We start from the raw sequence: 25864 nt of genomic DNA on the forward strand, positions 1-25864 counted from the left end.
TAATCATCATTTAAAATAATTATTTAAATGTCCTCAGTCTCTTTTACTTTTAGAAAGTCTGAGTGTTGGGCAAAAGCTGGTCTCAGTATGCTGTCCACACATCAGGAACAAGAACAACTTAATAGCTTTTTTGGGTAGTCACCCAAATAGAAATAGACTGAAGCACTAAAATATTCATCTTTGGCCAGACAAATCTGCAAAAACACAATTTACCTTCTACCCATCGCGGTTTGAGAGTTATGACCCTTCTAAACAACATTCAAGCTTAACTGGACTTTTTCAGCTAAATTGTAGAATTCTGAAGTTATTATTATTCTTTTTTAATAAAACTCTGGTAACAAATGATCAGAATGCATTTTCCTAATAAATAAATTAATCTTTCCACATTTAAGTTTGTTTCTAAACTTGGTAGGTGCATTTCTGAGTAACTACAGAGTTGAGTTAAAGGATGTTCAGATGAAATGTTGCTTCTGGTTCTGTTAGTTGGAGACAGCGTGGAGCTGAAGTTGTCTTTTGCCAGAGCTGATGCAGCCTGTTCAATATATCTGCTGAAGATGAAAAAATAAATGTGAAAGCAGTTTGCCTGGTGGATGTGAAACAGGAAAAAAAAAAAAAAGCAAAGAATGTCATTTGTTAGGCCAACGAGACAAGAGACAAACCCAGAGAGGACCCTAACCCGAGCAGAGATGGAGTGGATTGAGGACTGATGGTGATGCAGATATTTGAAAAAAAGAAAATTATATCAGTTTATTTGCTAATATAATTATTTTCTGACACATTCATAAAATTACATGCTGAAAATCCTACAGTGAACATACAAGTTCATTCACCGTTATTTACTTATTCAGCTGTTAAAACAATACAGACTAAATCATAATCAGAACAATGTTGGAAAATCTGATGGCACATTTTAAATGACATGACTTTTTCAGCTTTTTCCAGTCACATAAATTAACAAAGGTATACCAAAGTTTCTCAGGAACGACAATATTTTGGAGTGTTAGTTTGTTGAAAGGTTCCATATTATGTAAAATTCACTTTCTAAAGGATTTTTAACAGTCATATGTGTCCTCATAACCTATACGAGGCCCAAAAATGAGAAAATTCTCTCCTCTCTCACTTGCTTGCTCCACTTTTTAGTGAACGTGTGCTCAAATGGGTAAGTCTGAGATCTTTCCTTTTGCAACCTCACAAAGAAAATGACTAAAAGGAAATTGAAACCCCCGCCACAACTCAAGAACAATTTTTCACATAATTAATCCAAGCCACACAAATCAGTAGCAGTAAACTGTAACACTGGACAGGGAGGAATGCTGGAGAAAGGACTGAGTGTAAAACATGGAGGGCATGAACGTCATGTGGTACAGCTACGTCTGGTCACATCAAAGCTGTAAAAAAAACTGGCTGACTCAGCAAAGACACGCAAGAAGACAATATCGGAGGAAGAAAGGAAAAGAAAGCGAGAAAGGGACAGAGCAAGAAATAAGACAAGAGTCAAGATAAGAGCTCTCAGTACAGACAGGATGTAAGATGGAGGCCGAATTAGCCGTCAATAGAGGAGAAAATCCTCCTACAAAATCTGCAAAAGGTCTGTAGTTCACTTTGAAAGCCTGATTTTTAAACTTTATAGGAGTGAACTTGAAATATGCAAGAAAACAATAATTATCTTGCACAGGACAGAATTTTACATGAAAGACAGGTAAAAAATGTATATGTGTCAGACAAAGGTGAACAGTTATCCACACAACAAGAGCATTTCAGCTTAAAGAGGGGGTATGACGTCAGAGGTCACGCTAATTTTTCTAACTGACAGAAACTGCTTTGAAAAGAATAAAATGCCAAAAAAAAAAAAAAACCCCCCAACAATTTCTATGCTTTTACTTTTATTTATCTCATACAACTGCAAGTTGTACGAGATAAATAAAGCCAATATTAGAAAAGAACATAACCAGCTTGTTTGGGAAGACAACGGCAGTTGCCTGTGTGACCTTACAACAGTTTTATCTACAGAAACATTATGGGGTTAAATTTGTATTAAAACTTGCTACTGCCAATTAAATACGTCATTCTTATTTATTTATTTGTTGAGAGTCAGCTGCACTCTGTAAATGCATGCCCACTGAATCTCCTTCCTTAATTCTAAACTCTGCATTCTCAAGATGCCTGTTAGCCACATCAGTCAAACAGCTTGCATTCAGTGACTCAGCTCTCTGACTTCCTGCACTCTAGCTGTGTTGACGCACACACTGAGTGAATGTTTCAGACTAAACTCTGCAACATATCCCCAAGCTGAGCTGCTTGGGGCTGCTTGAATGGTGTTACAACAGCAGTCAGTGCTATCACAGAAAGATGATCATCTCCACAGACATAAATTTGCATTGTGTGTCTGCAACTATAAGATTTATTAGCATGAAAATTTTGCAGTAATATTCATTCTTTCTGCAGGACATAACACACTGATTTTGTTGACCCTTTGACTTTTAATACACCACCATCCAGTGAGTAAAGTGAAGTGAAGTGGATGCACAGTGTTCTCATTAAGATGAATTAAGGTAGCTTTCACAATGCTTTTACTTTTCATATAGTGTCATCATCATGTCATGTATTGTTTATGACCACATGAGTAAAAACCAATGGTATTCAACCTCAGCTATGCTTTGTGTATACTCCTAAGAAATATATATTGCAACATGCAGACTAGATTGATAATTATGGTTACACAATGAAGCCGTCAAACATCCCTATAATGCAGCATATACTGTAAAAGAAACAGAAAGATGGCTTCAGACTCTTTTCATGGATAAAAATCATCAAAACACATCTCAGCTAATCATTACAGCAATGATAATGATAATATTAGATTTCATTGCAATGAGCTGCATTTAAGAAAGCTTTATTTTTGTTAAAGTATCAATAGACTTGTACTGTACTTCATGAAAGTCAAGGCTGGGTCTAATTTAAAGATGTTATGTTGGGAAAAGCCCAAATAATCCAATATGAGCAGCAGAATAAAAATATAGTGCATTTTAACAACCCATCTGCCTGTGGAAACCAAATGAAAGAACAACCAAGCTCTGTAATGATAATCAATCATAAAATATGACGATTCCCACGGGAGGGGGGAACAAAAAGCCATTCCTGGGAGATTTATATAGCTGAGCTCCAGGATCCAAAACTCATTGATACTTTAATCCAATGGGTCAGTGGTCAGAGAGCTGGCAGCACTGCTGAAGAGCATCCCACTTCAGACATCAAGCATCAAGGTCAGTTATATCTGTGCAGGAATGATTTGCATGGGCTAAAACCAATTCATTGTTTTGCATTTGTCAAACAAATACATTCCTGACTGGCCGGTTTTCAGCTATAATAAGTTGTCAAACAGAATGTAGTAGTTCATATTAATCTCTACTGGTGCATATTTTCCCACATGTTTTATGCTTGTTCACTTTATTTATGAAGTGTCATGACCTTGACTACAGCTGAAGCTGAAGAATTGATGTAAATCTTAAAGTTATAATACTGCAGAGATGAGAAAGAACAAATTACTACTACTTTTTAATTCATACACAGCTGTTCACTGCTGTCCACTAAAGACAGTGTAGGCAGTGATCTTACCAGGCATGTGTACCATTCTGCAATTGCACACCCTCAGGACCTCGTTGGTCTCACAGAGCAAACGACAGCCGCTGATGCTGTAAGTCTCGTATCCTGGGAATTTCTCCTTGCTGGTGGAGCGGCAGTTCCCCCAGGGCTGGGGCAGATAGGTCAGCTGGGCACATAGAGATTTATTAAACACCAGTCTGAGCCACCAGGGGCAAACAGTTGCAGAGAGCATAGTAAAATAGTGGTGTTGGTGGTCTGAGGGCAGGGGAGGTGTGTGATAAAGAAAACCTACTCTCTGCTCCTGACATGAAACAAAGGTCTGGAAGCCCGGGGAGACGCCGAAGCCCAGCTGGTGGATGTATGGAGGCTCATCCTGACTGTGGATCTGAACTCGGATGCCGGCCTCCAGAGACGTCTCATCTTTTTTGTCGGGATGAAATAGAGCACAAGCACAGAAAAAAAGCAAAGGGAAAATACAAGGGGATTTCAGATGTCTTCGTCCTCTGACAGTTTGGACTTAGTTTGATGCTAACTGCAAACCATATTTCAGTCATGTTTGAAAAATAAGCCCACAGGGATTAACATTACCTGGCAGCAACAGTGCAAACAAAGATCTGAAAGAGGGAATTTATTCAGGAGTTCCCTTTTTCAAAATTACATTTCTTTTTAAGGTGCAGCAAGTAAATCAGAAAACACACCATTTACAATCAGGTGAAATAGAAAAGTACACTTTTCAATTTAAAAGTTTTATGCATCAGGACATAATAAAAAATGGATTAAAAAACTAAATACACCTTTACTACTTCAAAGGGATTAAGGGGGGTAGTAATGCTTGATTTACTGATCAGATCATTGCTGAAAGACATCAACAATGATCTGAGAAAAAGAAATGTTGGTGCACATAGATCAGGGAAGGGTTATAAGGGTTATAAGGCCATTTCCAAGCAATTTAGAGCCCATCATACTATATGATTCCACAAAAATCTTAGCATCTTGGATTTGTGCTTAGCTAAGAACAAATTCTACAAACACATGAGTACTCATGTGTTTGAGTGCCGACATGTTTGAACAGAATCAGTTTAATATTGCATTCTGCTGTTTAGTTAATTAAAATACAATAATATAATGTTTTAGTCAGATTTCTTTTAAATAGCTTTTGGTAAATTACAAAATATTTAGTTATTTTGAAATAAAGATACAGCATATTGTGTTATAACATTATTATTATTTCCCTCAGGGGCAAATTAAACTATTTTTCAATAATTTGATTAATTCAAGAACAAGTTGTACGACTTGTTCACTTGAATTTAATTCTGTCGCTGGTCTTCCTTAAACCTTTCGGTACAATGGACTGCTGCTACAATAAAGTTCTCTTATCAGATCGTTTCTTCAACCACAAGAAAATTACTCCATACAGGTTTAAGTCGAGTGTGTTATTTAATAATTCAAATTTACTACAACAGTGTCTTTTTATTATAATGATGAGTTTTGTGAGGAAATCAAGGTTATGCCATGACACTGACCAACTATCATACTCACCTGGAGGTTTAATTTCATTAGATGCACCACTCACCATTCACTGCATTTTAAAATGATCTCACTTCAAGTGGTAATTTATTTATAAAACTGTAGAAGGTACAGTAGGTTATGTAATAAAAATTTATTCTACTGTGTAGCTTTTCCCCCTTTGCTGACGGCACCACAAGGATGTGAGGTTTATTGTTTATTAGTTTTTCTTGTCTGTCTTACCGCTGGCTGGGTTTGTTTGCACATGGCCTGTAAATCTGGACCTTTTATGGCCATTTTTTGGCGTTACCTATGCAAAGTAACACCGGCTGATCCGTCCTTTTAATTTATGGGGGATGGCATTTACCAGTCTGAGAGGAAAGATACAGACAATTTTGTGATTCCTTAAGTACAACTTAACATCAAATAAAGGAAGATTCGTAAGAAGATATTGATGAATGAGGCCCCACGTCTTTTGGCCAGGCATGACTAAAGCCGAGATGTTCACATACTTACATGTTTGGTGAAAACTAAACACTGCATGATGCAAAACAAACACCATATACCAGCTTCAAGCACGGTGGTGGAAGGGTGATGATTTGGGATTGCTTTGCAACTACAATACTTGAAAACATTGCATAAACTAAGTTGCGCACAAACTCCTTTGTATATTAAAGTATTTTATAGCTAAATCTGAGGCCATCTGTCAAACAGCTAATCCTTGGCTGAAATTGGGTCATGCAACAGGATGGTGATTCCAAGCACAGCAGTAAATCTACAACAGAATAAATGGAAATAAAAAAAATCAAGTTTTTTCAGTAGCCTAATGTCCAGTCCTCTATCTGATTGAAATAATATGGGGCTTTAAGAGAGCTCTGCATGAATGAAAATCTGCAAACCTCCATGAACCTGAGTTGGCCAAACTTTCTCCACAAATGCTGCTTAAATTATTGCTTCTGAAGGCGGTTAAACAAGCTTTTAAATGAAAGCGTTTACTCTTTTCTTGTTTTAAACACATTGCTTTTGAATTTTGACTTAGTTTATATAAAATAGGTTACACTTTGTAAAATGTCATGTATTATGTCTTTTATCTGAATTTCTATTTGTCTAATTTTAGGACCTGATGGGAAGCAGATTATCTTCTATTATGTTGACACAAAATCATACAACTGGAATAGGGTGTACTTTCATTTTCACATGACTGCCTGGTATATGCTTCAGTGAAAGCAGGTTTTTTTTTTAATTGGAACAACAGTACCTCATGCGGTAGCATAGAACAGAATTACAATAAACAAATGTTTGTGAGGCTTACTTGTCTCTCTCCAGATGGGCAGATACTCATCCTGCTGGATATCCAACATGATCTCTAGACCATTTCCCATTCCACCTTGCTTGGCTTTTCTGGATGTAGTCTTGTTTCCATTAAAAGTGTAGCATTTCCCATATCTGGTGTAAACCTGGGAGAAGACAGATTCATATTGTGAACATCACCATAAACAGAACAAAGTCCATGTGCTGGTTGTGACAAGCAGTGCATTGAAATGACTGCAGATATGAAGCAAAAAATGAACAAACTGAGGCCCTGACTGGATGAGTTTCTTAAAAATTACACACAAACTTCTGCATGCTCAATCCCTCCAGACTTCAGATAAACTTTATTTGAATCAGTTTCTAACAATCGCTGCACAAACTCTTTACAGTGCTGTTTAATAGTATCACCAACACCCTTATCAAAAGCCATGAGAGATTCTTTAACCTTTCTTCAAAAGAAAACAAAAGAAGGGCTGCTTTGAATAAGCTATCACACCTCCACCTATCAGAGGAGCTGGGACACATCATCTTTTTGTTTATCCCTCTCAATTGAAGCACCATGCTGCAGGAAATATCAAGTTACAAGCTATTTTACTGTTATCTCCTCAGGGTTTTAGCAAAACCCTCAATTCACATGTTAACAAAAGGATGTTTTGCAGAATGGGAAGCAGAAATCACACCTAAACACAGAGCAGAGCCCTCGAAAACAACCAAATCTAAGCTGTGTGGGTTTTATTTTTATATTAAAGTTTGACTCCAATGGTTTGTTGTACAGGACTTCTATGAGCATTTGTACAACTCCTTCACTGAACTATAAAGGTACAATCATACCTTCAGGTGTCCAGCTTTGGATTTCTCTGCACACTGAGGCTGTGAGCATCAGGCTCTAACGAGAGCAAGATTTGCTTTTGAAAAGCGTGGAAGGGTATGTGTTTTCTTTGGCTGATCAAACAGAAAAACACAAGCAGAAGTATAAAGAGCTATCTAAATTGTGTATCTCTGGGCTGACAGGTATGCTACATGTTAACCGTAGCCAGTCTGCTCCTGTGTACAGCATACAGAACTTTCTGATTGATTATAAATCTGGCAGATTGTTCATCAGGCAATGTGGGTGCTAATCTATGTATTTGCTTATGATTACGCATATGCAAGTCTGAGTCTGAAGGGAAGACATAAGCTTTTTACGCGCAAGAAGCTTTCTAGTTTTGGTTGAAATTGTGCCTGTGTTCTGAGTCTTATTTACAAGTCATGTTTGTGTGAGTTTTAGTATGTTATGAACATTAAGTGGACAGCAGAAATTGCAGATCACATTTCAGCTCAGTTACACTGATAATACGTGTAATACGTACCTTTGTCCACTGCATAATAGTTTCACAGTCCAGTTTGGTCACTTGTGTCATTTAGTTCAGTTCAGTTCAATTAATCCATGCATCCATTTCGTATAACTGCTTATTCCAGTGCAGATTCACGTAGGGGCTGGAGCCTATCCCAGCAGCTACTATAGGCAAGAGGCAGGGCACGCCTAGGACAGGTCACCAGTCCATCACAGGGTTAACTGGAAAGACAGACAACTCCTAAAGAGAATTTAAAGTCGCCAACTAATTTAACATACGTGTCTTGTGGGAGGAAGTGGGAGTAATCAGAGAGAACCCGAACATACACGGAGAGAACATGCTGACTCCACAGAGAAAGGCTCCTTTTTGAACCCTCACTGATGACCGTTATATATATGTCATATAGGCTAATGCACCGGTGTCAAACTCTACTATCCTGCAGGATTTTGTCATTTCCATGCTCACACACAAGAGGTTTCTTGTAAATATGGTCAGTTTAACACTAGGAAGATGTGGTAAGTGGATGCCATCATATAGCAACAGGTATGTGTTATTGCTGGTTGCAGTGGTTATATGCAAGTGCAGAATGTTATTACATAATGTTGTCACTTCCCGGTTAGGTTTAGCCAAAAACTGAATTAGCTTAATGTTAAAAAATTTAAATTCTTGGACCATTGCCTTAATGATTTCTAACTTTACCATTTACATGCAGCTGCTTTCATGACCACTAGAGGTTGTAAATATTAGCTGTTTCAGCCTGCACGAACAATCGCCACATAGGGTCGCATTTGATTGGAGGACAGACTCTTCTCCCATAGGGCAAGTCAACAGATTGACTGATGACTTTTTCCTGAAACATAATGAAAACACACTTTAAAGTAATTTAATTTAAAGAAAGTCATCAAGAAGCTTTCAAAATCTAAAAAGAGCCCTTTTAACCAACCTTTATAGCTGCAGTTCTATCAGTTATCTTACCAAATGTAGCTCCTATAACATGGTGATCCTTTAAAAAAACTGTCCTGAGAGATCCTTCCCTTCCCTTCCCTTCCCTAAGACACTTATTATACAATTTTCACACTGCACAGACAAGTAATCTAATGGAGCCATTTCATCCAAACATCACATAAAAGGGGGCAGCGATGAAAGCATTAAAAGTGCAAATCAGAAGGCAGGAGAGGTCAACTAGAAAAACGACAGCGACTTAACAAACGAGATGAATACTCTGCAGACAGATCATTAAAGGGACTCTAACTGTACCAGCGTTCACAAAAACACAGATGTTTGCCTCTGACTTTGATATCAGTTTGATCCACATAATAAGCGCTATGATGTCTAAATAAGGGACACTGGTGGAACAACACAAGCTCTCATTTATAGACCACAGGGTATATCCACATCTGAGATGGCTAAACAGCAAATCAAAGCCAATGTTATTGGCTCAGCCAAGTAATTCTATGGAACAGTGAGCAATTTAGTAACATCCACAACAGTGATTAGAGCAAGAAATGAGCATAGTTTACACAAGCTGCTGTTCAGACAGACAGCTTTTATGCAGTAATAGGCCTTTGATCTGGGTGTTTCTGTGTGCTGTGTATGAGTGTGTGTTTTTGAGTAAATTGCAAAGCTAACCCTCAAAGTGAGTCTTGTTTGAGTATTCAGAGAAATTACTGACAATTACAGATCTGAACCCAGACTCTGATGTGGATCGCTTGGGTTCTCAGTTAGTCCTGATAACCACTTTGCATTTTTCTAAACTGCAGCATCTTTTCAGGGGATGTGATAAGAAAATAGGAGATGGCAAAAGAGACAGGGTTCAAATACTCAAGTGTGACTTTTGACTGACATGTGCTATTAGGTTGAAATGGTTTAATCTCTATTTGGCTGGTGCTGAGGAGGTAAGCTGCACTTATCATTGATTCACCACCTCCACCCGGGTTCATTGACACACTTAAGCCTCAACTGGCAGTCTTTATCTGATGAAGCAAGCAACTGAGGCAAAGGAGGATTTCACTTCTGAAATGCTCAAAATACCCTAACCAAGTGCCTGGGTTCCGCTCTAAAACTCCTGGTTTTGAAGGACGCCGGTATGTTCACAAATGATATCCCTAAGGAGTGGGGGGAAAATTTCCCATCATCTCACCCAGGACATGGTTGTTGGCAAAGCTTCCACTGGTTTATTTCTCAGCTACTAAACCCTCCTCTGTCTTTTCTCTCTGCATCTACAATGTGATTGACGGAGCATTTTTCTCTTGTTACTTCCTGCAGCAAATTTAGCAAAGGCACCAGGACTGACTTGAGTTAATCCCATGGGAGTACTTGGCACCACTGTAGACAAGCTGAAACAGAGCAGGAGCATGGTAGTCTCGTACTAGAGAAAGGATATATTGTATTCCTTTGAGCAATTCAAGAACAAACTGTTGCAGCACTTAATGGAGCATTGTTCAAATTGTTGTTATTTGGAGGCCTGAAACAACATGAATCTGAGTGGCAGATTTTTAGATTGTAATGAAACACTGAATAAAACAAAACATTTTTACATTATCTGAACACACAGTCTCTTTCACAAGCCTTTTGCTGTATGCCATATGTTCTAATCTTTATTGGTAATGTGGTCACTGTAATTGTATTTTATAACCAATTTTCTACAGAGAAATAGATTAAAAATGATATTTTCCAACTAGAAAAAGGAGTAATCAATTTAGCATAAAAATTTAAATGCTCAAAATTGTATTGCTTATGGAGAAACCTCAGTATCTTACATGATCTATTCCCAAAAGTTTTGTTTTTATTCAAATACCAGCACATATCTGTAGCAACTGATTTCTATGTCTCTAAAATTGATGAAGCCGTGTGCAGTTTGCTGTGTGCACTGTGAATGATGAGTACTCAATATTTTATATGTTTACATATTGCAAGAAATTGGACACTTGCATATTTTACCCTCTATATCTTCTTCTTCATCTGCCCTTTGTACACTGATTTTTTTCCTTCCTGCAGGAGGGATGCATTTCTTTCTAAGCACTCTCTTGTTTTCTGTGCTTTCCCCCCTTTGTTTCAAAAGTAGACTGTGTATGTTCATACTATAAACTATTTCAAACTAATTTAGCACTGAGTAACACAAATACAGCTGACAAAAACTGACTAGACCAGACTGTAAGCATAAATACAACAAAACGAAGTCTTGCTCTATAGGCAGCACACTTTTGTAAGGACGCCTGAAATTATAACGTTTGCATCCCATCTTGCCAATTATAATGCAACTGCCTTAAATCTCAATTCATTATGAATCTTTTTCCTTCCAAAGTGCCTTGTTTCATTCACCATCTCTTCATGCTAAATGCATTAAGAGACCAAGCCCTCACCATGTAATTCATAAGCCCTGGTGGGCTAAACCTTTAAACACCCTCTTTATGGCTCTGATCTGACAGTCCTAACTTTCCCTTTTAAATAACCTGCAGGGATCACTTCAGTGCTTCACCAGAGGACATCCATTTCCAGGCAGACTGCATGTCATCGGGTGCCTCTCTGAGTATGAGAAGGGAGGATTTGAATTCATTTACACAGGGTGGTAGAAAGTGCAAAAGCACTGATTGGCAGATGAAAACCATTAAGGCTGCCTCATGAAGGTTTAAGGTTGACACAGAGTGTTCCTTGATTTAATGGCTTCATTACAACTTCCCAGCAGACAGACTTGAATCACAATCCAACATAAACTGAATATTTACATGATATTTTTAAATGTTTTGCCAGGACCAATGTGAAACAGAGCTGCCAGTCAAAATACTGCACTGCAAAACCTGCCTCATCCCCACTGATTTAATAAGTTATCAGCCTGATTAGATCCAGACAGAGAATGTGGTGATGCTAATGTCATTCACGTTCATGTCAGGCAACGGACAGTGTTGTAAATGTAACTGTGTTAAATGTGCCTGTCAGCTTCATAATTGGAACTGTGAAGGAAAGCAAAAATATTTTTGTGGATAATTAAATTTTATTGCATTCAATTTTATTGTAATAATTTTTCATATTGCATCATTTCACATCATCTCATTTGTATCATATGACACTGCAACTAGAAAAATCATATTGTGTTGTATTGTATTGTGTATCAGGCATTGTATTTCATAGTATCAGATATTATTATATCATATTGCATCGTATCGTATCGCATCGCATTGTATGGTGTTATATCATGTGTTATTGTATCATATTGTTATTTTCTTCTGTGAAATTACATGCTATGATGTATTGTACTGAATCATGTTGTATAATACAATTTTATATTGTACTGTATTATTTGATATTGTATAATTCCCAAATATAACATTTAGTAAAATACAATATCATCTCATGTTCGTTTATATTGTAACATGTTACATCATGTATCATATCTTTACCTGAAACAGGTCCCTCTTGTGACATTGTGAGTCAATGGGATCACCTGTATAAATAAAGGTTAAATAAATCAAATTAAATAATAGCATAGCATTAGCTATGTACTGTTATCATACTAAGCCATTTCATTCCAAACCATATTCACTGGACCTTGATGTACCACATCATAATACACATTATCTCCTGTTTGAATGGTTTTCCAGTCTCTTGAGGTTTCATGTATGATATGTAAGACTAAATTAACAGTAAGAAAATACCCACAGCATTTTTTTATGTTGAACAATGCAAGAGTGCTTGTGGAAACATGATTAAAAAACAAACAATTAAAAAATGCACCCATTTTTTTTAATCTTCATACAAATGTTCTCATGTTTTCTGACGGTCAAAGGGTAAAGCTACAAGACTGCCTTGAAAAGACCTCAGGGAGACCATTTATATCTCTCTAAACCATTGTTGAAACAGGCTTTAGAAGGAAGTATAAAAATGAAGCCTCTTTTGCCTTCTGAACACAGAGCAGCAATGATTGTGAGGAATGAGTTTTGAAAGTAGAAGAAGAAAAGAAAACACATTTATGGTGTTTAAGAGAAGGGCAATCCCTTCTCAGAGAAGGGTCTGTGAACACATTTTTAACCAATTTCTTCCTTTCAGGTTTGCACTGAAAACATCCATTTGGGCTCCCATACAAAACTTTGGTCTGTGAAGTCACCATTTCTCTCCCACATTTGCAGCAAACTGTATCTCTCACTGCCACACCGGACTGTCTGTAATGTCTTGCAAACAGCTGATGAAAAAGCATGGTCATGGGTAGTCACACATCTTCATAGTGGATGTGATCTATTCCACTAAATGACACAAAGGCAGCAGGAAAAGATGGACCACATACCTTTAACGCTTTTATTAGTACTTTTCTATCAGAGCTTTCCTGCAGCTGGCTTTTTACTCCATATCTGGTCTCCCACAATTTTGTCAAGTATGAGAGGACACTGATAATGAGATAATGAATGATTCGTCTTTTTTTCTTTTTAATTATATATTACAGAAGTATTGTGTTACATTTGATATATACTTAAAAAATGACTATTTTCTCCATTTATCTCAAACCCAACACCAAAATATCTACCATTATCAGAGCATGTGATCATCTCACCACTGTGACATCCTTCAGAAGTCAACAAAAAGGCATGGTAACTGAGAATTCTCCCAAATATTTGGCTAAAGATTAGGATAGAAAAATGATAGCAAACTAAGAGAACATGTTTGCAAAACTGACACAAAGCGATAAGCCCTTGGTGCCAAACCTTTCTTCTTCAAATGTACAGTGGTTAAGCTGCCTGATTCATAAATAATCCTCAACTAAATGTCAGATAGGTGACTTTAATCATGGGTCAGAGATTTGAGATGTCAAATCTGGACCTATCATAATCCCCCATGTTGAATGTATATGAGAGTCACAGAGATGAGGCATAGACATGAAGCCCAGATATTGCAGTGGTATGTGAGGCTCACAAGTTTTTACACCATTAACCTCCATCTCAGTGCCGGTCTCTAAACACAGGGACGCAGCACTAGATTGCAATTCAAAACATCACTATATCAATTCCAACCTTCATTACACGACTGAGTATCAGCTCCCCAGTGGGTGTTTAATACAGTCATTCCAGTGAGGTAAATACCATGCATACTCTGAGGTTAAATCATATAAAATGATTTATTTCAATTGTCATAATTTCCCTCTACAGAAAATTAAGTCAAATCTTATTGATGAAAAAGAATACCTCTAATTTTAACTGATTTTTGGATCGTCGCTGATGCAGATGGCCTTTCTAGATCATTTAAAGTAGTTTGTCTATACATTTTCTCATGTTTAACCATGTTTAATACATGAAGACTGAGACTGCAGGTTTGTTTCAGGTAACAGTGTAGGAGTTCTGACTAATCTCTTTGCTTCCTTTGCAGTCCTCTCAGCTCTGAGCACCTAAGCAGTATATTCAGAGGCCCATCAACCCTCGCTCCCCTTTCTGCTATTCCCCACATATCCAAGCATACTCAACTAATGGAGCAGTGAGGGATGCTCTTGAAACAACGGCTGAAAATGGACATGCTCTCTAACACAATCCAGCAACTCACAAACACAAGAGTCCACTACATACAGCCCTCTCAGCGATGTGAAAGCTTCCTGTAAGTACCGTCTGCACTAACATCACAGCCAAGGGCCCACAATGACGCTATTTTATAAATGTGATTAGAAACTACTGTCATAATGGGGATAATCTATTTGGATCACCACAGTGAGACAGGTCCCTAATCAGTCTTTATGTGTAATTGAGATTAATCATTTCCCAGAGCCAGACCTTGTACCTGGGTGCAAGTAAAACAGGTAAGCAGTTCATAACCTTTAAAATTGAACAGTACCTATTAATTGTGCTCCCTTAGGAACAAGTTGCCATAAACCATTTATTAATATTGAAAATGATAAAATTAGATGTAGTTTTAATTAAGATTGTAGAAACTGGCATGTTTGATGGGTCCTGTTAAAATCTGGGTCATCTCATTATCTCTGGATCCTCTCTGTTAACCTCCAGCAGCACCTATGATTAAGTTTATTCTATTAAAATGAGTGTTTTAGGAATCTTAAACTATTTATCCTACTGCGAGGCTAGAGGTTAATGCTGAAGGGAGGGGGATACAGAATAGTCATGCCATAAGTGAGGCGTAATGCTGCTCTCAAGATTGCAAAGAGAGGACATTGCTCTGCAATACATGAGCCAAATGTGCTTTATTTTTCCACCCCCTTATTGTGCCCACAGTTCTGATAAGTCATTCAGTACGTTACACACTGATATAACCAAGGAGAAATCTGCCCATGCCATGCACCGACAAGCAGCCATGCCTCAGGCATTTGTTTGACTGTTGACTTTGTTTTTCTGCAGTCATTTAGATTTTCAGGTTTAATTAAGCAACCTTTGTCGTTAACACATGATCTCATTTCCTAAGTGTTCAATCTCACACCCCTCTCTGCTCCTCCCAGATATCGGCACCCACTCCGGAGCACAAACAATCCCACCCAACTGCTGCTAAAGAAATGCCAGCAAAGCTCCCTGGCCACCCTTTTATTTAGTATTCATCATAACTAAGACACCTGCTGGGTTGTTTTTCTTTTGCAGGGACTCTGGGGAAATGATATCTGTTGGACTGGAGCCATATGTTGGGTTTGATGAAACTTCCAGAAAGGAAAAGCAGGATCTACTATCTCTTGACATGAATCATCAATTTCAAATATGGGGTCCCTTCAGGTTTCTAAGAGTGATGCTGATGCAAATAAATATCAGCTGCTAGCTCATGTCACTTTGTGACAAGCTATTCATAACTTGAAAAATGTGTTAGTGCATAGAAATGTTTTTGATTGCATGCATTTCCTAAGACGTGACTTACAGATAAGTTGATATTAAATACATGTTTTTTCTCCAGTGTGATGTGCCCATTGTCCTGAGACTTGTAACGACTTGTAACACTTGCTTTATTCACAAGATGGTGCAATAAGTGCACTTACTTACCTACTTACTTTCCTAAACCATCCCCTCTCAATGAAACAATATTTGCCTCTCAGGAGTACAACATTTATAGGTGTGGGAATTCTTGTTTTTCATGCTACATAAATCATTCAAGTAAACAAGTCTGATTAGTGTTTTTGTTCATAGAAAAGAGTTTGTTTCAAGTCAAAAGCAGATCTCACAGTTCATGAGTCTAAGCTGGATCTAAAGCCAGAGCCCGGGAAAAGGAAGTCTGGCAGACACAGAGGCTTTAACTGCACACCTAAATACACCCCGTTTAATTTGGCCTCTGAAGTTAAAGAAGCAAGTAATGCAGCAATGGAACAAAGGGCAGGCGAGATCAAACAGGAATGGAAAACCTTGGACCACTGCTTCTGTCCTTGACTTAATCTGATGAAAATGAAAAGAAAAAAATTACAGGACAAAAAGGACCACAGTGGACCTGCAGGAGACTGAAAGACTTGATGATTAATTTCTGTGAATTAATGATTACAGCTGAGGTGGTGACATTTATAAACGAATGTTCTTGTACTTGTTCTATCCTGGAATAAGAAACAAAAACTCTGCAAGACCATTTAACCACCCACATGCACAGACAGGGCAGAACCGTTGCACAAATGAGCGACTGACATCACACTGACATTATGAATACTAAATATTCTCAGAAATAAATCACTAATATTACTCCATGGTCTAATTATTCTGGTTTTCACCACTTCTTCATCTGACATTTCTGTTCAATCTTTCATTGATTCATTCCCTTTCTCTCCCTCTTTTCTGTGCCTGATCTATCACTGTTGTTGCAACACCTACCATTTGCCAATGGAGGTCAATAAAGATTATGGATGATTTGATGCCCCTGTAATACCAGGTTATTAAGCGTGAGAGCAGAGGACCATTGTAATCCCTGCCTGCACATCAAAGACAGGCGAGAAATCTGGCCTGCTATTAGTGGGGTGGCTACATGCCATCTGTCCAGATGTTTGGCATGTGGACGCCAGTTCTGCCAAGTTGGTATCATGAGACTACCGGAAGTCCTCCAGGAAGCATCTAAAGCTCCCACACGACAAGGACAAGCCTGCTTGAAGAAAATGTTACTTGCTTTTGTAGAAACTGACAGCTATTTTATATGATTTAATTACTGTGCTGTGTTCATCCAGTTCATTGAATGTTTAGCAGTTTTTTGTGACATTTTTGAAAACATAATTTTTGCATCTTGCTGACGAGGTTGTTGAATTTGCTCCAAACACCTTTAGAGGTAAATAACACGGCTGCCTCACATATGCAATTTAATTAGCTATGAGCATAAAAGGCACTTTTGAAATTTTCCTTTTGAAGCCCCAGAGTTCAGTGTGGATTAGACCTAGTTGATGTGTGGCTCTGTATGTCGCATAGTTGTGACAATACAAAACCTGTTTCCTTGGCTTTGACTGTCAGTGAAAAAAATCCGTCTGTGATTGGGCCTCAAAATGTTGGATGGCGTCCTGTGGTTACAGCCCTGTCTGTCAATGTGCATTTGATCTCTTCAGATTTTATTCACACTGAAGTTGTTTGTTGTAATGTACAGCCAAAAGCCTTTGAGTGGGTCTGTGGTATTTTACATTCAGTCAAGGTGCTGTGGAAGTGATTGTTGCAATTATGGGGTCTGTTACAGAAACACATTACTGTCAAAATTACAGTGAACACCAAAAGAGTTGCTACAATAAACCACACATAAAGCAAACAGGTGGCCATTTCTCTGGCTTAAGTTCATTGTTCTGTATTCAGAGTTTTTGAATTCAGCCTAGAAACAAAATGATAATTTTAGATAAGAACTATTACAAAATATTACTCCTTTTGGGAAAACCAAGAAAATTAAAATAAAGTTCAAAATAGACATAAATAAGTTGAATCATGAGCGTTTGCACTGTGGTATCACATTACAGCTCTTGAGAAGGAAAACTTTCTTCCACCCTCTATCTTGCAAGACACGTAGGTTTTCTGTTAATGGAGACTCTTGCCAGGTTTCAGTATTTGTGGCCAAATCAGCTGTTGTGGTGAATAAAAAGGCTCATTTATGCTCCCTTATGTACGTAATAGGTATGACCATTTCAAGTCATACGTCGCTGCCCTTTATACTTCCATGTGTCATTTACGTTGCCATGGTTGTGAAGTCAGTTCATCCATTAATGGGCAGTGCTGAGTTCAGAGTTCACTCCTGCGTTCTGACATCAGTTTCGGACACCAGCTGGCGGCGGTAATGCACCGCTATGAAGTTGTTGGCAACTGCCTGTTAAAAAGCTTCCGCCAACTCTACAGTTGTTGTCCTCGCTGTTGTCTTCTTCCTTCTGTTTTTCTTCTTCTTCTCTGGTTTGTTCCTTTTGCTAGTTGCATGTCAGCTATACTGTTCAACACTGACCCCGTGGTTTCAGGTGATATTGCTCAGTTTGCTGAGTCAAGCGACAGATTCGCAGTGCCCCAGAAAAAGCACAAATTACCCACATAATTTACACAGGAGAGGGACGGAATTGTCCAGGGAATTCCTCCCTACATTTGGTTTGCATTCACACTGATCTTTAGACCAGTGGACTGAAACACCTGGACAACGTTTCACAGTTACTACAACTGCTCGTTAGGGGTGATATTCCCTAAAACCATCACTTACCAAGAAGGAAAAAAAAATGAAGAAGAAGAAGAAAAAAAAAAAAATCCAGTTAATCAAATCGGCCAGGAGTGAAAATGGCTCATTTACTGTAAGTTAACAGTGGAACAACAAGTTCATGCAGTCTGGGGTTTCTTTTTTATTTTAATTTTTACAAGAACCTGAGCAGCAGGAGAAGCAAGGAGTTATCCAGCATGTTGCACTATGAGGTATCCTCCATCACTTTCTCTCTTTGGTTCATGGGATGGTCAGTTTGCTTTCACACTGTAAGTATACGGCATCAGGGTTCACTTGCAACTGAAAAGACCCAAGGTTTTCAAGCAGACTAGAGTTCACTTCTTTGGTTTGCACCAGAGTGTGAATATGTGTTTACACTACTCCAAATGTAACATACTATATATGGAAACAGACCAAACAGTGCCAGTGATTATGCGCCCTGAGAGATATAAGCATAATTGGTTATATAATCAGTCATGCCTGAATAACAGATGATTTATTCATGGAAAGAAGAGCAATGGACAGCACTTAAGGGTTTTCTCAATGGAAAATATGTTCTCACTCCTGTCCCAATGGAGTTTGGCAAATGTCAGATTTTAACAAGTAACTCCTTTTACAGTATGAGGTTGGGTGAGGTAACCCATGAACCTGTGAATATGCAGGCAATTTAAAAACTGCCAAGTAATACTGATGCAACATTAATGCTATTTTTAGCCACATATATGTTATATTGCTGCTTGAAGGATTTAGTTAAAGACACTATGGACACTATGTCTGTCTGTGCATCTGGTGTGGTGCAGCGCAAGGACAAGTGTGCTGTCTGTGAACGCTGCACTGATATTAAAATAATTTCAACCTGGACGCAGTGACAACATGACATGTTGGCATATCCAGTTGGAGGTAAACTGGAAGATCTCAGCAATCACCCACTTCACACAAAGTGCCAGACAAAACATGAAGTAATGGCTGAACAGCTTCTCCTCTTCCTCACTTTTTTCCAGCAACCTCCTCAGTTTCACAGACCCATCTTGCATCCAAGTCTGCCGCAAGAAAAATTAACTAATTCCTGGTTATTTGCTACATAACTGGCACCAAACTTGGACAGGATTTATGCAAATACACCCTTGCCCCCAGCGCATCCTTTGTGAAAGCCATTAATTGTTAAATAAACTAAATGCTATACATTTATTGAGCATTTCCTCCAAAGCAAAATCTCAAAAGTAAAGAAGAATTTAATTAATAAGCTAGTAATGTTAAGTAAATCATTTTGCTCTGTAGCAGAGGGAGCAGAGGTTATGCTAATGCTTTACACCCAAACAACCAAAAAGAGTGATTCCCTTCAGTCAAGAAATTATTACCTCTACTAGATTTAGAAAAAAACAGCAGTTTGTTACTAGCGTATATCCATCTCTTTGAGAAGCCTTCAAAAAGTATTTTTGTGCTTATCAGCAACTAGCCTATTAACTACATAAACACAATGATAACATTATGAAGCACTGCTGAAACTCTGCTCATATGACTACTAGTACTTTACTAAACATTGCCAGTTTCCTTCATCCTTCATCTATCAATAGTTTGAAATAAAAAAGAGTAGCATTCCTGCTTACACTGCCCTCAGACAAATATATTACCACACATATTTCAACACGACAGTCTTGTCCGATATGGGTGCAATATATGATCACAGAAAGCCACTGGGTCTTGTACTAAAGGAGCTAAATGACAGCCTACAACAAACTAAAACAAACCCAAACTAAACTTGGACTCAGAAACATCTTAGGGAAAACCAGAGCATTGTTGACTTTGGTCTTATCCAACTGTGGGAAGCTTTTTTTTGCCAAAGAACATGGTTTATTAAGTGGATGAAATTCTGGAAGTCTTCCCGCTCTGCTCTTGACAGCAGGGATTTACATACAGTGAAATAAAAGTGTGGCTGGACTGCCTACCACAACTCAAAGTTCTCTGAGAAATCTTGTTTCATCCAAACAACATGTACTACTAAAAACTTTTTTAACTTACCTCCCCTAATGTAGGCAAATTTGGCATCCTTCTTGCATCCTATTTCTTCTCTGAGCTCTCTTCAGCCTGTAAAATTCCAATGTTAAGTCCTGTCTTATTGCTTGCTCTGTCGCTATCTTTGTCTTTTTCTTGCTTCCTTCAACAATTTCTTTGTTGATTCAGCCAAAGTGCGAGTCCAACAGAACTATTGTGTTGATATCCAGTTTCTTGCATGTGACACAGTGCTGTAAATGAAAATGCATCTATCACATGATTCTCCAGACTGTGAGAAAAAAAGTTGTGAAGTGTTGTATCTCAGCCCCAGATGCTGCAGAGCAATGACAATTCCAGGGATGTGCATAATAAATGTCAATGTTAGATCAAAATAAGTCAAAAGCACAGAGTTTTAAGGGTGGAAAGTTAAGTAGTGCAGTTTTACTCATCTCCTGCATGCTCTTTCCAGGCTTCGCCTCTTTATACCAAGCAAAATATTTCTACTAGCAGGGGAGCTAATAATGCCGTTAATGTTCTAAAATGTGCTGTATATTTGAAAAGACAGCTCTGGGCAGTGCTGGTCTTTCCTATAGGCAACACAGGTGGTCACCTAGGGCACCATCAGCACACAGGTGCACACAAAGCTGCGTTCACACTGCAGGTTACGTTCAATTAATGTAGTTAATAGTCATCAAAATGAACAGGCACAAACTGTTGGTAGTTATATGTAGTAGCCGTCTTATCAACACAAGATATACTTTATCATTATTATTAGAAGCTCAGTTGCAATGCAGCTTAGTTGTTTAACTAACTCCAATAAGCAGAAGAAGACTCAGCTAGCTGTTAGCCTGTAGCAAAAGTTATGAAGAAATATTTAACATGAAAAACTAAGACAAAAATGGTGGCAAACCCCCAAAACACAAAAATATTGTGCAAAAACAGTCCAATCCATTAAGTACGGTTTTGTAAACAGAGATAACGAAACAGAGCCGAGAGGTGCATATGGAGCATTAGCTAATGTTAGCTATTACTATTCAGCACTGAAACCTTCAACAGTAAGGGCTGGGATATACTTACTGTTAGCGATGTGTCCTTGTACGTATTGTGGCTGCCATGCATTTCTAGCATTCTCCTAGCATATAGGCTGCTTGCATTGATGCTAGAAAACGTGTCATGTGCCTGATTTGCAATATTGACTTGAATGTTAGTGGCGCTTTGCTAACATGAGCATGAACATGACAGGTCCGAGGTAAACACAATGGTGGATAGTTTTTAAGACCATCCCTCGGATCTTGTTCGCAGCTACCAGCATCTGTATAATTTTTCCTACTCACAACACTTGTGCCTTAACAGTTGGTAACAAATTAGAAGCCTTTTAGGCCCCAGAAATACAATGTGACTAGTAGATTGACCTCTTCACTATTCCAAAGTCCAAGGGCTGTGTACTCCCCCTTGTGGTGATCTCCAGTATTGAGTGTTTTGCCGAGCTGTGCTTCGGTTGTTTGCAGCAAGTATATACACAAATGTAGAGGAACGTTGACATGTACTCTTGTGCTCACAGCGAGTCTATCCCAGCCCTAAAGCAGCTTTTAGCTACTAAACATCAACACTCGTGGGAAAGAAGGTAGAATTTTTAACAAAAAGAAGACGAAGAAGAAGAAGAAGAAGAAGAAGAAGAAGAAGAAGAAGAAGAAGAAGACAAAAAAGAGAAAATAGGCTACAGAAGTAGAAAACATCTGTCATTTCTGTCAACTCTTAAAAGCATGCTAAGAAAAATTTATTAAATAAATAGTTTGATTAAATGCTTTGTATTTAAATATATATAAACTATAATTTTATTTTATTTCATTTGAACCTTTTTTTAAATGCATTTTTATCACTGCATCATTTTATTGATAAAATTTCCATTTTTTTTAAGTCCCTGCATTTTTTTCAAGTATTTTTTATAAGCTGTTAATATCATATTTACAAGATTTTGTGTCTATAAGTCTGACTTGAGCTTTCAAATGAGTTTTTGGAGGCACCTGAATTTGCCAAATGACTTATTATCCTATTGTGTGTCTTGTTGTGTGCAGTGTCATATACGGATGATATATAAATGTCTTTGTGATGATCTCATTGTATCATGTCATATTTTTTCATCATGTGATACTGTATTTCACAAGGTTTTAGTTGTTAAACAACAAGTGTATTTGGTTTAGTTATTGAATACAAATTAAAGCAAGAGTGAGATCAAACAGAACATTGTTAATATGGCAATGGGCCCCAAACCACGTTGTACTGGAAAAGTTGAGCCCCAGAGTAAAAGAGGTTAAGAACCCCTGCCCTAGACAAGGGGATTAGTCCTACAAAGGAACTGAATGTGGACCATATTAAATAAATTTAAATACAATATTTTTATAATGAAGATTTTAAGTAATTCAACTACAAAGATTTAATTATTTTGTTGTGTGTGCTAAATAATTAGTTCATGTGATAAAACTGAACTGTGAGAGCATTTAGATATATTCTAACATTTTAAATGCACTTTTAAAGTATGTCAGTTCAGTACAAAAACCTAATGAAGAGCCAAATGCTGATTCCTCCGTGTTGCTGCTGGAATTTCAGGTTAAAACAACGTGTGCATTTTTTAGTGGTGGTTCCCAACCTATCTTCCGTGGGGACCCCCTTCATGTAAATACTAAAATAGACCCCCTTCCCCACCTGGGGCTGAAACCATGCTTTCAAAAGTGACTTTCTCAACATAAATAATGTATTCAGTATTCAGTAATCAATAATAATAATCACAATTGTTCTGAAAGTTCAAAGCCTTGGGACCCCCTGTATTCTTTGAAGGACCCCCTTGGAGGGTCCCGGACCCCAGGTTGGGAACCACTGTTTTTCATATTATGTTTTTAGGGGCGCCACAACTGAGGTTTGCCTAGGGCTGCACGTCACCTTCGACTGGCACTGGATCTTGATCATATATTGTGAGGACATCGTGTGTTAAAACAGTACTGCATTACACCACAATTTCTCACCAGCTGCTTCATTTACATTAAGAATTATCTTTTATTTACATAAACATTAGTATAAAATGGCTAATGCAAAACCATAAGTTTATTTTCTTAAAACATATAACAGATGAACTATTGAACAGAAATATAAACAATTTCATGTGTCACTTATAATACAAATTGAGACATTAATGTGAAATTTCTCAACTTCAGGAGAGGAAATGAATGAATTTTATCTGTGTCACAGGTGAATATTGCTTTAACATTTGTCATTTCAAAATATCAAGAGGTATGCATTTTTTATCACTCATTTGCTCCATACAGATGAATCTGTGTCAAATCAATTTCAAGGGTGCTAGGTGCATCTTTGACCTTGTCCCAAGCTGCTCAAATTGTGACAGAATTCCATTAATGCAACTCCAAGCAATTTCATTGCATTTAACAGACACAAATCCAGCATGAACGCCTTTGGCGATGAGTACCTTTCCTGGCAGGACTCTTATAATGTGGCATGAATAGTTTTAAAATATCTACTTTATCTAGGAATCAGACCATTTTTTGAATAATTGAAGGTGAATTAAGACATAAAATTAATCGGTGGCTTTCATCTCCATATTAGGTTAATAACCATTCTGAATTATTTCTTTCCTAGGTCATTTGAACTTTTTCAACACAAATAAATACACACACAAATAGACACACTTACACACACCCAAACACACACACAATCAGCTTCATTACCTGAAGGCAGGGAAGCAGCTGCACTGTGTTCTCTTGTATTCTGCCTCTGGAGCATGTGTTATCTGTCACATTTGAGTTAGGCCCAAAAAACGCCTGACTTTCTATAACAGACTACAAAGCTGCAAACCAAGAAGAAGAGCTGTGACTTTTGCAACTCCTCCAGATTTATAATTCACTTTGACAGATGTCAGAAACAAAGAATGTTTATTTTGGCTACAATGTGACAACACGCTACAAAATTTACTTCTGAAGACATCGGAGGCTTAAACATCATGCAATAGGTAACTTCTGTGCTGCGCATGACTTCATCATTTGTGCACAATGATACCATTGACATGACTGACTTATGATTACAAGGCCCCATAAATCAGCAGCTCTTTGCTGTTACAAAAGAGGCAAGGCCAACCCATCACAGGCTTTCCCTGTCAGAGTTGTTTAACCCTTCAGAAAATTTTTGGGATATTTTCAGCATAATCAGCTGATCTGAAATGATGCCTGTGCAGCTAAAAGAGGAGACTTTTTCTTCTAAGACAACCGCAATGCTAAGAGGAATTAAACTTCTTTTATTAAAACGGACTCTGACAACATCCCAAAGAGAAAAACAGAAAAGTGGAATTGTTTTCTGGCAGAAACTAAAAAGAGAGAGAAGGTGCTTGAGTAAAAAACAACATGAATACAGCTTTCAGCTCCACCAAACAGTGACAAACAGAATGTTTCTAACTGATCAGCCCTGAAGTCGATACATCAGCGTGTGCATTGGGATGAAGAAATCAATGTCAGTCCATTCCCAGGACGCGTCCATCTCTGCCAGAAAACCCTCATACAAGGATGGAAGGCCATCAGAACCTACCCGAAGGGGATAGCACATAGCTGATATTGATGTTTGAAGGGTTGCCGTGGTGCCAAGAAAGGCCCTTGTAAAAGACATGGTAAAGGATTACCCAAGCAAGCTTGTCCTCCTTCAGAGCAGGCGAGAACACTAGTTTCCACCCTTGGTACTGTTTTGAAGGGTCATTTTTAAACACAGCGAGGGATGAAACAAACAACAAGAGAAGCTAGGAGGGGCTATCCATCACTCCTACTTGGCTTTACCTCGCTGTTTGCCGAGCAGGAGATAAAGTTGGTCTTATCCTCAATTAAGCTTGATAAAACATTGCTATGGCCCAGGTCTGGAATGTGAGAGAAAACAAACAGAGGCTCGCTAGATACACAAGGCATTTCAACTGTGAAATTAAAGAAGAAAAAAAAATCCACATTATTATGAATCAAGATAGATAAAATGAAAACAGGGAGATAAACAGAAGTACTATACAAATAATACAGACAATTAGTTTTAGTATTTGACTGTGAAACTGCATTCACATCTTTAACATTATCATATTATCACTGCTACCTGGTTTGTTTCATCTTGCCTCATCTTTTTCTTTTCTAAGCCGAGTATATGAAAAAAGATTAATTTTAAGGTAACGAAGCTAACGGAGAGATACCAAAATCATTCAGTGAATGAGATTTTGACTTTGAACTGAAAGAAGAATCAAACAAAAAACTGAGAGAAGGATATCTGTTGCGCTTAAGCATCAGCTGACAGATTTTTGTTGAGGTTTGGGATTGTTGCATGTAGCTGAGCAGATAAGATTGATGTGCCACTGCTCTGTCAAACACACAATGTAATTAAAGTCATGCAACCATGATGTGTACCATGACTGAGGCACATGCAGCCATATCCTTCTCAGGTTCTACTGATGGCTCTGATGCAATATTCTGAAGGGTTTGACTTTTACAAGAAGCCAGTTGCAG

At 38.0% G+C, this 25864-nt stretch overlaps 1 protein-coding gene across 2 annotated transcripts in view; it reads right to left on the bottom strand.

Moving 5' to 3' along the window:
* Window positions 1-25864, bottom strand: part of asic4a (acid-sensing (proton-gated) ion channel family member 4a) — a 100889-nt gene that overhangs the window by 14651 nt on the left and 60374 nt on the right. For both annotated transcript variants that reach the window (XM_042001963.1, XM_042001962.1), the window contains exons 2-4: window positions 6422-6566; window positions 3896-4023; window positions 3616-3769 (exon numbers count right to left, since the gene is read on the bottom strand). In XM_042001963.1, the coding sequence (XP_041857897.1) occupies window positions 3616-3769; window positions 3896-4023; window positions 6422-6566 (427 nt within the window). The remainder of the gene's footprint in view (window positions 1-3615; window positions 3770-3895; window positions 4024-6421; window positions 6567-25864) is intronic.

This window comes from Melanotaenia boesemani, chromosome 12 (genome assembly GCF_017639745.1).
Source record: "Melanotaenia boesemani isolate fMelBoe1 chromosome 12, fMelBoe1.pri, whole genome shotgun sequence".
Taxonomy (NCBI): domain Eukaryota; kingdom Metazoa; phylum Chordata; class Actinopteri; order Atheriniformes; family Melanotaeniidae; genus Melanotaenia; species Melanotaenia boesemani.